The 13,605-nt window shown below is 38.0% G+C and overlaps 1 protein-coding gene and 1 non-coding gene across 2 annotated transcripts in view; one reads left to right on the top strand and one right to left on the bottom strand.

Moving 5' to 3' along the window:
- Nucleotides 1-1,166: 1,166 nt before the first annotated feature.
- Nucleotides 1,167-13,605, top strand: part of DAW1 (Transducin/WD40 repeat-like superfamily protein) — a 72,858-nt gene continuing 60,419 nt past the window's right edge. The window contains 6 exon segments of the mRNA XM_089156394.1: nt 1,167-1,570; nt 4,702-4,832; nt 7,630-7,714; nt 7,906-7,959; nt 8,413-8,504; nt 8,614-8,717. Coding sequence (XP_089012520.1) covers nt 1,535-1,570; nt 4,702-4,832; nt 7,630-7,714; nt 7,906-7,959; nt 8,413-8,504; nt 8,614-8,717 — 502 coding nt within the window. The 5' untranslated portion in view covers nt 1,167-1,534.
- TRNAT-CGU (transfer RNA threonine (anticodon CGU)) lies at nt 4,155-4,226 on the bottom strand. Its single transcript has one exon. It is a non-coding gene; the product is annotated as a tRNA-Thr (tRNA).

Raw genomic sequence — 13,605 nt, 5'->3', positions numbered from 1 at the left:
AGTGACACCCAATTGTCCATGGGCCCTCCGCCAGGATTTGTTTCACTAGGATTGTTTCTCAAAATTCGAAGATGAATGTTGCTCAAATCCAATCCATACACTATATCACCACCAACATGGCCCCACTTAGCAATCACAAATTTCTTCATTGCTGTGAAGGTTGGGCGAGGACCAAGGACGTAACTAACAAGAGCAGACTCCCACCAAGCCCTTTCTTCTTCTAAAAATGGCATACTCACCTTTTCTTTCCATCCACCTTCGTCGGCTCCAAATAGGGGAGTAAGTCATCATCCTCCACCGATTTGTTTCCCATGAGAAGACTCGCCCATGACTTTTGAGCATCCGTCTCCCATTGGGAGGAGTCAAGGGGCACCATATTAGAATCGTATTCTACCCCATTGCCAGAGCTCCATTCGTCTCAAAATCTTCCCTCCAAACATTAGATTATGTAGATTAAGTAATCATATACGAGAGTACCTAGATTCTCATTCAACAAAATAATTGAAAAAAAAATTACCATAAGTTTTGTAGACTTATTTTTTCTAGATTGAAGATTCCGCGCCTTGAATTTCCTTTAATAAAGAAGGGAGTTTTAAAAGGTTACAACTTACAATCTTGTTTAAAAAATCTTATTAATTAAAAATTAATCATGTCGGTTGTAGGAACAAACGGTAAAAGCCTTGTCCACCGTAAGCATTTAAGCTTTGACCCGGGTTCTAACTTCTAACATACAATGGGTGAAAACTGAGAAGGATGCGTTTGCAACGGCCAAGATATAAGATATATGGGACCTACTGTTCTGGAGAGATCCCAGCCGTCCATGTCGCAAATTTTGCTAATTTCTCCCACCTAACCCTGTTTAAAGCAGATGCGATATGTCCGGTTCGACTGAGATAGTTTGGTCTGAAAAGTCAAAGCTGGAGTAGGGGTAAACGGTAAATAGATAGTGTACGATAGCTGCCTAGGTGTAATAAATCTGATGATAATTAGATTATAAAAAATTGGCTGATTCTATGACCGCGGTCAGAGGTCACCAACACAGAAGCGTCCTTTTCAAGTTGCAACAGTCCCAAACGGGCCCTAACATAATTTAGATTATAAATCCACGTGGCCTGATTTCATTTGGAATCGAGTGTGACTCACTATATTATGTTCCTTGCCTTAAAGCTCCACCTCTTCGCTTTTCTTCGTTGTTCGCTGACTCTCAGTCGAAGATACGAACGAAACTGAAGTATCGAAATCGGATTTTGAAGGAATTTTCTTACGTTTCTGTGTCCCCATCGCCCAATCAAATGCCACTTGTCCAAACACCTCGTCACTGTCAATGAGAAACGTCTCTGTTTGTTTTCTTATTTAAACCAGAACCGCAATCAACCGTTTCATTTCGTTTTCAGTCAGATTTCCTTATCAACAGCGCGATTGCCGTGTTCTTCAGATGTTTACTGTGTAGTTTTCGAGTTTTCGATCTTCGATCTTCTTCAATCGTTCTTCTGGAAGCATAAGATCTGTTGGCGTTACTCGTGCTATTTCCGCCATGTTCGTTAAGAAATTCGTGGAAAAGGCTTTCAAGGTAAGCAACGGTCGAACTTACTTTTGATTCGTCGATTCATCTTCCATTTTTCTTGAATGCTATTTGTTTTCTCATCTTTCCTATTCACTGGAAGTGCTAGAATGTTAGGATCTCTTAAGGAATCGTTTATTTTTTTTTTCTTTCTCCTGCTGCTCTGCTGAAAAGAGGATTCTCGCTCTGTGAATCTCGCAATCCTGGATTAGCAGTGGAAGGAGCAATGATCAAAATATTAGCATCGGTTAGGATTTCGAGTTGATTTCTGCATTTTCCCCCTCTTTCTCTTGCTTTAAGGGAAGGAAAGGAAAGAAGATCTCGAGGCGTCATAGTTTGGGGGTCGACGCAGAGTAGGTAGTGATTTGGCTGCTCAGGAGTTTGGCAGGGATAGAGAACAGATCGATAAAGCTAAAAAACTCCTCTTACATATTTTTCAGAACTTCAGATTCGAATCCAGCGACTATTTTGGTGATTGCTCGATTGGATCTAGCGGTTAATTGTTTTCTTTTCTTGTTTTGTTAGATATATAAACCTTAAAACGTCTGGCTTTGGTCCTTAGGCTGTCTCTTACAGTTGTAGACTTGTAGCTCGTTGGTTTTCTGTAAAAGAAAAACTTTTACTTTCCGTTTCTTCCGCTCGAACATATGTTATCGAATCCTATAAGGTAACGTGTGACTGGGCCTACCAAAAAGTTGTCTTAATACCGTGGACTGCATTTCTTACTAAGCATTATCCAAAAACTTTCGGGCTTAGATATAGATAAGTACCAAACACACACTCATTTTCCCTTTTTCCCGGCAAATCCTGATTCCACCCAAAAGCAAAATTAGAGAAGCTTAGTGTATTCTTGGTCATTTAAAGAAGATAATTAATTGTACATCTGTTGCCTCAGTCATTGGGGGGCCCAGCTCACCGACCAATATTGAGTTGCCTTTGCAAAAGTTATTCTCGTGTCGAAATTCTGTATTGCCACGTAGTCATGGATTTTTTTTACGTGACCCATGATCAATACCATATGAATGTAGTCTTTGGGTTGGTAGGGTTGGGGTAGATTGTGTGGATCATTTGTGGTGCATGCATGTTGGTTTGGACTTCGGAGTCCAGATCCGCTCTCACTAATTTCTCAAACTCAACAAGTTGTTTTACAGTTTATCTGATAATAGGTGGGGTCCAAAAATCTGTGTGAGATGGGTTATGAAACAATAAATTTGGGTATAAGAAAACAGTGAGAAAAGAATATTCAAATTCCCTTGGTCTTAGGACATGGATTACACCAAAAAGGCTCTGACGACTTCACAGGCGCAACTCCGCCGACCCTCCGCCAAATCGCGGTTGAGGCGGAGAGACCGCGGTGTCTCCGCCTCCCGCCTCTTCCGTTTCCCTATTCCGGCTCTCTCCCCGTCTCCCCTCTCCTCCGCTCTCTTTCTTGTCTCTCCCTGTTTCTCCTCTTCCGGTTCCCGGTTCGTTTTCCTTCATCTCTGTTCTCTCTTCCATTTCTCTCTCCCGTCCTCTCTCCTGTCATCTCTGTTTCTCTCTCCCGTTTTCTCTGTTTCTCTCTCCTGTTGGCTCTGTTCTCCGTCTCCCCTCCGCCTCCTTCCCTACTCCTCTTTTCCGTCCTCTTTCCCGTCTCCGTCTCCCCTTTTCCCCCTCCGTTTCGTTCTCTCCGTTTCCGGATCTAGGGTTTCCCCTTAGATCTGTTGCGTCTTTGTTTTTTTTTTTTTTTTTTTTTTTTTTCATCTGCCTCCTTTGGTTCGGCGTTTCCTTGGTGCCACCGCACTCCGGCTGTTGGGTCGTTCTGCGGCTTGATAGGTCGCCTCTCGGCGGGTGGTGGGAAGTCCGATCCCCATTTTCGCCGCTACCATCGCTCCCGTGGGTTTGTGTCCGCCCTTGGGCGTGTTGTTGTTTCCCTTGTGGGTGTTGTTTGTCTGTCCCCTTGTGGGTGTTCTGGGTTTGTGGCGTGATCCATTTTGGGCTTGACCCACCCTTCTCCTGGGTCTATTGCATGTCGCGTTTGGTCCTTGTCCGCTCCTTGGTTCGTTTCGACCTTGTGTCTCATGCTGGTTTTTTGTCTTTTTTTTTTTTTTTGGGTGTTGTTTACCAAAAAAAGAAATTTTGTTGGGTGCGCTAGGACACTAGGAGATTGTGGGGGCGGAATTTCTATCTTTCATGAGGTTTAAGGAGTCATTTTGCTTCTACTGTGTCTAAGATTTATCTTAGTAATAACTACTGTGTTAGATTGTGTAGCAAACTAGCAAATAGCTATACACTGTCTCGTACTTGGGAAACTATAATTACAAAATATAAAATAAAATAAAGAAATGAAGGGATGGGTTGCACGACAGACTTACGGCCTTTCAGGACTTGCTGCCTTGCCAGGTTTGTAATTTCGAAAATTCCTTGGAATCGGTAATGACTACTATTTGTTTAACTCGTTGACCCGAGCTTTACCTGCCACCGGCCACCATTTACTGCCAATATGCTAAATTGAAAATATGTAGAAAAAATAGGGAAAAGGCAGGTGCAGGCTACTGACAGCGCTACAGTGCTCAAAACTGAGCTTTTTAAAAAAGTTATTTTATTATCATACACAAGCTCCCGGCGAGGATCGAACTCGCGACCTTTCGCTTACGAAGCGAACGCACTACCACTATGCTACGGAAGCTGGTATGATATCATTCGTCTTCGAAATCTTTTTCTAGAATCATCTTACGGTTGTCCTAAACCTAGCGCGAATTCCATTCCATATTTAGAAATAATATTTATTTATACGTAATTTTTATTTGTTTACTTACTAAAAGACAAAAGTAAATGGTTGTGAGGTAAAGTGAAAATTGATAATAAAACAAACAATGATTTTTCATTTTTTTCGTTTGAAGTTAGTCATATAATCACATGAAGTAATAAATATAAATTATTATTCAATTAAGTAATGATTTGAAGTTAGTCATACAGTCATATATGTATAAAGTAATAAATATGAATTATTATAATTACAAAAAAAAAAAAAAAAAAATGAATTATTATTAAAATTTCTTTTTCCTCCCCTTAAAATTACGCTTAGATATGCTTTTTTTTTTTTGGTAGAAACTAGAAAGTTTATCTTAGTCTAACTATATGTTGATGGTTTTCTGTTTCAGCCTGGAGTACGTCTGAATGCTTTGAAACCTGATGACATAAATCCCCGCCTTGTTTTTCACTATGGCGTCCCAGCTGGATCCACTTTACTGGCTTATGACTCGATTCAAAAAATACTTGCAATTTCTACGAGGTAAGTTGCTTGTACCCAGCTGCTTTGATTACTCCCAGTGGTTTGGATACCCATTCTTTTTTCTACCTTGCTGCTGTTAATATCTCTGATTGCTAGTTCCTTCCTTACAAACAAAACATACGCATTTTCTGTTGGACACTTTCCTGTTCACAGTATCAATTGTGATATCATTGTCTGGAAAACTTTGGGGATTACGTATCGCAGAATTTCCGGGGGGAATTAGTTAATTTCGCAACGTAGGAAAATTTCAAATTTACGGCAACCGATTGAATTTCTCTTGAGTTAAAATGGCAAAAGTATGTAGTTTGACTTCCTCTTGAATGAGGAATTGTCACTGTCAATTAGGATTAATTCAACACTCCCTGAATCTTATTTGAATGGTGTTTCACTCAGAGTTGGCAATAGGTCAGCTGGCTAAACTTGTTTCTTATTGGGTTAGTTAGGATAGTGGTTAACTACTTAAGTCCAGACAAACCACTAGGGAATTGGATAGCCTAGTGGGTTTGCATAACTTAAAAAGTCAATGTGGGTTTGCAGGTTTTCATCTAGAAACATGTTGGTTTAATTGGGTTAGGATAAAAATAAACTTACCAATCAGATCTTGATTAGGGTTCAGGTCAGATTGGGAACAGAATTGAACTAAGATTAGTTCAGAATTGCTCAACATGCTGTTGGGAGATTGGGGATCATGGTAGCTTTGTTGGCCAAGTCAACTTGGTGTTTGTGGAGGCAAATCTTCAGTTCAAGGTTCAACGTTTGGGTTTCAAGATTGGTTTTGTGAACTATTTTGCCAAATGGATGAAATCTGGCTAAAAATGTGTTGTCATTGTTGGAAATAGTTTTATGGAAATTTTGGGTGTATGGCAAGAGTATGTAGTAGTGTTTCTGTTATCTGGGCCCCTATTGGTGGCATGCCAGATTGTGAGATGGACGCACCCTAGATTGAATGGGAACAACTGGGGTCCGATCTTCTAGAATCTTAAACTGGCCAAAAGCTAGGCCCTATGGTTAAAACTGAGGCATTCTCAATGATATATCATGGGTTATTTGTCTGACCTGATACCTACATGGTGTAATAGTGAAGGGCTAAACAGGCTGTGCGACTCAAATTTTGAACCAAACATATCTCTGTAGGAAAAAGTTGTCACAGATATGTTTCATAGACATGATTCTAGGTATCGTTAGTCATAAACCTGTATCAGGCTATAAGTATTAGCTTTGCACATTGGTGATACTGACAGTTGCATGGTAAGCACAATGGGTATAGTAAGACAGTCCACTTTTTAAAATTATGGGCAAATCCATTCAAACCACTGATTCCAGGTGATATGAGTCTAATAGAGTATTGGATTTCCATGTTTATGAATACCATTCTGATATCGTGTAGTAAAACCATGTTCACAGAGACGTAGGATGGGAGTCTTGAATCTAGAGCTTTCGTGGTCAGATGAAGATGAAACTTTGGGGGAGTGTTGGTGATGATGTAGGGATCCTCTAAGCTTGGTGATGATCTAATGCATAAAGCCATAGATTGGGCTAGACATAGGTTCTTATTTTTTGTGGTTTAGGGAGTTTGAAAGTTCAAGTAAGGGAGTAAAACCGTAAAACCTTAGATCTTGGATGGTAAGTTGGTGTGTACCTTGATAGAGTGAAGGGTTTGATGTGTATAAACTGTTGGATGGATTTTGAATGAATTCTAATTGTTAATTTGGGCTGTAGATAAATCCCTATGAATGGGAGTCTCCAGCAGTGAAAATAAAAATTAGAAAGGGAAAGAAGGCCTCTAGGGGTCAATCTCCTTATCAAAGCAGCAGTGTCATGGTAGATTTTTAAGGACCGATCTCACAATCAGCAAAGGGAATTAGGACTTTAAACACCTAAGCACCAAAAGGATCCTCTTGGACTTTGAAAGGCCAGGGAAAACTGGACTTGATCACCAATAGCCACTCTCCACGCAAGGAAGAAGACAATAATGAAAAGTCTGCTCAAGCAAAATTTACTAAATCTGATGTGTTCTATTCCTCTCATCAAGTGGGTTAGATATACGGGGCTAGTCAGCCTTATGAAAGAAGTCCTAGGACTAATAGGACTTGACTCTAATTTAAAACAAAATTACAAATTCAAAACTAAATAAAAACAGAGTTACAAATTCAAAACTAAATAGGAGTTAATCCTAATTAGAAGGTTAATTTATAAAAAGATCTGTTTGACTTTCACCTAAGTGTATCTGCTAATTCTTGTTAAGCCATGTTACTTTCAAGTGGTCACATGACCTCTAAAACAGAAATTACTAATTAAATAAACTTAAATTTGTGTACCACCTTGTAGACTTGTTTTAGGCCAATTGTGGAGGCCCATTATCAAGTGAACCCATGGAACAAAGGTCCAATCCTAGGTTTATTCTACTAATTAGAAGCTCAAATTCTTTATGAATCTGCATCAGAACCAACTTGGTTCTAATTGGTTCAGACCAGGTGTATTCTTCTTTTTTTGTTTACGTTTTAGTCTCATTAACACCTGTATTTCCATTATTATATGTTGACATCACTGCCTAGTTTGAATCAAGGTCAACTTGCCTAGTCCATGTTGAACTTTCACTCACTCAATTGGTATGCTTGTCCAACTCTCATTACATGACTATCTTATGGTTTCTTTTGGGTTATCTAAGTTTGTTGTAGTGTTGTTCTATTGTGATGACTAATTGTTCTTAGGACTTAGGAGATCATTTTACTTGTATTGGTTTGTCCATTGGTAGAAATCTTTCCTGTAAAACTGGTTCTGACTAATTATTTTGCAGAGATGGCCGAATCAAACTACTTGGACAGGATAACACTCAAGCTCTACTGCAGTCTAATGAGGCAGTTCCAAGCAAGTTTTTACAGGTTTCCGCTCTGTTTTATTGTAGCGTGTTTCATTGTGAATAGCCTTGAAAGATTAACTGGTTTCAAATCCTTTTTTCTGCATTTCCTTGTTGTTGTGACCATGAAAGATTGGATAAATATATTATTTTTCTCTTTTCTTCTTGGCTTCTTCATATTTGAATTGACTAAAATTCTGTTCTTTGACTTTGCAGTTTCTTGAAAACCAACAGATCCTTTTCAATGTAACTGCCCAAAACCACATAGAGGCAAGTCATTTTATTAAGCCAATTGCTGACACTCTTGGTTTTTCTGATATTGTGTGTATTTTTCCTTTCCATTTCATGAGAATGCCTATGTAAACATGAAAATGCTTTGTAATGTTTTTTTTTTCTTTCTGTTTGCTGGGGTTATCAGTGTAAATTGAAAGGGGTAGATGGCTGGAAAGAGTAACAAAAAGGAAAACACAACTGATGGTTAATATTTCTCCTGGGAACCGGCTTACAATGGAACTCCACAACATTGTCAGATCAGAAAAAGTCATATAGAGCTATTAACAACCTGACCCTCATAAAGGGATGTCCAGACGTGAGAGTGATCCCAGGAGAGAATGTCACCATTTTTATATATTCTGGCAGTTTTGTATCGGAAGATATACTTCTGAATTCTTGATTTTTCTCTCCAATTATCTTGGGTTTGATTATGTAATTATTGTATCTTAGGTGTGGGACATATGCATGAAGCAATTGTCATACGTACATATTTTTGAAGAAGAAATTACCTCTTTTGCAGTCATTCAACGGAGTCCTTATGTGTAAGTTTAAGTGCTTCTGGTCATATCATCTTCATTAGGAGATTCAACTGAAGTATAGAAAACTGTTTGTTTTACTTGTATATAATTAGATAATATCAACTGAATGCAGATATATTGGAAATTCTCTGGGAAATGTTTCTGTTTGGATGCTTGATCAAGATCCATGTCGTTTCATACAGATGAAATACCACATTCCGTTTTCAGCATCTCATGGTGAGAAACATTTCCTTGAACCTTAATTATTTATTCTAATAGAAAGATAGCAGTATCATTGCATATTTCACATGTTCTCCTTTTGTAGTCCATTCTGACATGCTTAAATATGGGTAAGTATTTAATCATTTAAAATTTGATTGGTTAGTTTTATTGTTATTATAATCATCATTAGCATCCTTAATACAACAATAACAACAACAAGCCTTGGCCCACCTAAATGGGGTCTGCTACATGGATTCTTGCCATCCAATCAGCTCTGTTTGAGGTCATACTAGATAAGGCCTAAGCTTTCTTATCACTTCTCTTAAGGTTATCTTAGTCTGCCCCTAGCTCTTCTAATTCCTTCAATCTAGATTGAATCATTTCTCCCTATAGGGGCATTCATTGAACTTGGCCATGCCATCTCAAACAACTTTCTCGCAGTTTATCACTTTTGGAGCTATTCCTAGACCGGCTTTAATATGATCATTCCTTATCGTATCCTTCCTACTTTTTACTACTCGTGCATCTTATCATCCTCATTTTGGCTACACTGAGTTTATCTATATGATGCTTCTTAACAGCCCAACACTTTGCACCATACATCATAGCTAGACGTGTGACAGACCTATAGATTTTTCTTTGAGCTTTAAAGGAGCATGTTGATCACATAAGACCCTGGACACACCACTCCATTTCATCCACCCTATTTTAATTCTTTGGAAAACATCATCCTCTATATCACATTTTTCATTTATGATTGAGCTAACGTATCTAAAATAATCACTTTGAGGAATTTCCTTCTCATCAAGTTTCACCACCTCATTATCCAGATGATTATGGCCAAAGTTACAAACTAGAAATTCTGTCTTTGTTCTACTTAGTTTAAATCCTTTTGATTCCAAAGTTGCTCTCCGTGATTCTAACTTTACATTAATCCCTACTTGTGTCTCATCTATCAACACAATATCGTCAACAAAAAACATACACCAGGGAACCTCATCTTGAATGTCTTTTGTTAATTCATCCATTATAAGTACAAATATATATTGGTTTAAAGCTAATCCTTGGTGTGGCCCAACTGTTTGTAGGAATTCACCGCCTTGATCCCCTGCCGTTCTTACACTTATCACTTAACCATCATTCATATATTTAACTATGTCTACATATCTACTTAGCAACATTTCTTTTCTTTAGTACTTGCCAAATTAATTCTTTAGGGATTTTATCATAAGCTTTTTCTAGGTCAATAAATACCATATGAAAAATCTTTCCTATTATGCCTTTCTGTAGGTCTCCTGATAAGGTAAATAGCTTTTGTTGTAAATCTTCTCAGCAAAAACCCAAATTGGTTCTCTCTAGTTGTGGTTACTTGTTATAAATGGGTTTTGATTACTTTCTCCCACAATGTAACAATATAACTCTTGAGTTTGATGCCATTATGGTTATCATAGCTTTGAAAATTTCCTTTAGTTTTATAAATTGGAACAATAATGCTTCTCCTCCATTCATCTGGCATTTTCCTTGTTTTGATAACTTATTAAACAACTTTGTTAGCCAAGCTAGCCCATAGGTTCCTAAGCTCTTCCATACTTCTTTTGGAATTTCATCGGGATCTTGTGTCTTGCCTACTTTCATCCTCCTTAGAGCTTCTTTTACTTTTGATATCAAAATTGTTTGTACATATGTTCGAAAATTGATGCCATGGTGCATGGTATAATCATCCGAATCATATATACCTGAAGTATGTTCATTTAGTAGACTAGAGAAATAGATTTTCCATCTCTTCTTGTTGTCCTCATCACGTGCTAGTACTTTACGATCTTCACTTTTGATACGTCTAACATGGTCAAGATCTCTACTTCTATTCCTTATTTTTGCTATCTTATAAATAGATTTCTCCCCCTTCCTTTGTGCCTAGCTTATTATATAAATCTTCATACTTCTTCTTCATTACTTTTTCCATAATTTTCTTAGCTTCATTTTAGCCAATTTATAGCTTTGTAGATCCTCTACATCTTTAGTCATTTGCCATGTCTTAAAACTAGCTTTCTTATTCTCAATGACTGCATGAACCTCTCCACCCCACCACTAAGTCTCCCTATAAGAAATGGAGGTTTCTTCACCTATGACCGCTTTAGTCTCCTTCCTAATATAGGTAACCATCTCATTCCACATTATATTAGTGTCCGCTTCAAATTCCCACTTTCCTTGTTTGATTACTTAATTAGTGAAGGATTTCAAGCAATCTCCTTTTAAGTTCCACCATCTTATCCTAGAATAGTTAACCTTGCACCTTTTATGAGTTTGTGGAGTTAGCTACATATTCAAAACCACTAGTATATGTTGTGCGGTTAAGCTTTCCCCTGGTAAATCTATTAGACCTAGTCAGAAAGAAATCTATTTGGCTTCGATGACATCCACTTTTGAAGGTAATTAAATGCTCTTCTCTCTTTTGAAGTAAGTATTTCCAATAGATAGATAAAAAACAAAACAAATTCTAAAATTGAGATCCCTTCCTCATTCCTTTCTCCAAAACCATATCCTCTATGTACACTTTCATAACTTCTTTGATCTTTCCTAACATGTCCATTTAGATCACCCCCTATGATAATCTTTTCTCCTTGACGAATTCCTTGCAGTAATTCATCCATTTTCTCCGAAAATTATAACTTAGATGTTCATCTAGTCCTACTTGAGGTGCATAAGCACTAATTATTTTTACGGTCCCTATCTCCATTACAAGCTTGATAGCAATAATCCTATCACCTAATCTTTTAACATCCACCACATTGTTCTTTAAATCTTTATCCTCTATTATACCTACTCCACTTTAATTACTTTTATCCCCTATACACCAACGTATAAAGTCATCCAACTCTTTAGATTTTTACTCTTCCATAGTCTTTTGAATGCAAGCTATATTAATCCTTCTTTTTATTATAACATTTATAAATTCTAATCTTACCTGTTAAAGATCCTATGTTCCAAGATGTCAATTTAATCTTGCGTTTTTGGACTGGCTTCTTTATTACACTCGTCCATGGGGTGAGAACCCTTGTCTACTAATCATTGCATCCGGGCACCGGCATGGTTGTTGCTTATGAGGAATGCCCTAGCTAACTCTTGCCCACTTATCACTACACCTGGGCCATAGTGTAGCATGCCACTTCTTTTGTCGGGGAATGCTCTAGCATAGTGTTTGTTATACAAGGTCAAGTCCATGTAAAAGGGTTTGGCTGGGTTTTTCTGGTTCTGGCTGCCGACCGGACACACCAACGCTCGTTTGCCCGGGATTGGGACTGGCAGCGAACACTATCAGAGTCATTATCATCCTTAGTCTTATCATTAAATTATTGTTGTTGTTGTTACAGTTACTGTTGTATGTTTTTCTTCTGAGGGGTTCCTGGTCAATGAGGGTGTCATCACAGGAAGAATTGAATTTTTAACTTGTTAGGTTGATGATAGAGGGGTTCTCTGCCATAGTCCAAATGGATCTGAATCATTTGGACTAGTACATCTCTCTCTCTCTCTCTCTCTCCCCTCATTCCTCCTTTGTGTGTGTGGGAAGGAAGAAGAAAGAAATGAAAGCAGGAAGAAATATTTTCTTTGAACTCAGAAAACTCATCGGAAGAAATAAAACTAAAACGGAATGAGGAATGTAATGTTTTTTATTTTATCAATTCTCCCTTGTTTGGACATGATTCAGAGACTGTCAAAACATTTTCATAAAGTTATCTTACTCTTAAGTCTTAATCCTGCATAAGCCATACTCATTTGAAAGATTAGAATCCTTATTAATCTTTCCATAGGAAATCCAGTGTGTAGGTAAAAAAGGATGATAGATCAGTACTGCTATAGCCCTAACATGAATAGGATCAACTAGGAGCCAGTCTTCCAAGATCTCAAGTTTATTTATTTATTTATTTATTTTTTTTTGTGAGTGTATGTGTGTGTGTGTGTGTGTGTATAGGGGGGTGGTTTTAGTTTTGGGTACTAGGATGTAGTATGAAGCTGTAACTTGTATCAAGTAAGGGGAGTTCATATGGGTTGTATCTGGTTTGAATCTGTTAGGATTCTAATGGTTAGACTGGACAGAATTTTAGTTAGAAACTAACCTTTCTTGGTGAACCCAAAAATTAGAGAAAGGGATTGGATCTAGGGTTTCAATTTTGATGGACATGGGCTTTAAGGGACTGTAATGCAGGGCCTAAGTAAGGACCAGTGTGATTTGAAAGTCTAGAAGTTAGTTCCTGCAGATATGGGTGGTTGACAAAATATAGGACTATTTGCGGAAAGGTTTTGAAGGTTACTTTGGGAGATGGGTTTTGGTTTGATAGTAGGTATTATGTTGATGGAGGTTTCCTTAAAAGGATGAGAGTTTGATGCTTAGATCTTTGGTTAAAGTTTGCTGCAGGTTTTGGGGTAGTTATAGACTTATAGTCAATTAAGTGTTAATGGAGGACAAGCTTAGGCTGGTTTGAAGGAGCTATAATAAGGATCTAATGGAGGGATAAAATTGAGTGAAAATGTGTATGAAATATGAACCCAAACCTGTGTACAGATCTTCAGATCTGATAGAGGGTCTGTGCTGGATTGGTAGGCTTGGCTTGAAATTCAAAATATAAATTAATGGGGAGAAGAGGAGGGGATTCAGATCATCTTCTAATCAATGCAACAGGCTTGGAAGGAAGATCCATGAAAACTGATACCACAGTCAGCAAGGGAGTTTGGATTTTAACTACCTAAGCATAGATGTGAAACCTCCTGGACTTCAACCTCAATGGCAGCTTGAACTTGAAGTTCATTTATTATACCAAGTGGGGGTCTCCATGCATAAACAAGGAACACAGCTTGCAATGCAAGCCTGAATATATTAATTTAATCTGTCTTTAATCTTTCCTCA

The sequence above is a fragment of the Hakea prostrata genome, chromosome 5 (genome assembly GCF_041222555.1).
Source record: "Hakea prostrata isolate BN-2017 chromosome 5, UWA_Hpros_2, whole genome shotgun sequence".
Taxonomy (NCBI): domain Eukaryota; kingdom Viridiplantae; phylum Streptophyta; class Magnoliopsida; order Proteales; family Proteaceae; genus Hakea; species Hakea prostrata.
The sequence above is the reverse complement of the archived record's forward strand: the minus strand, read 5'-3'. Positions and strand labels throughout refer to the sequence as shown.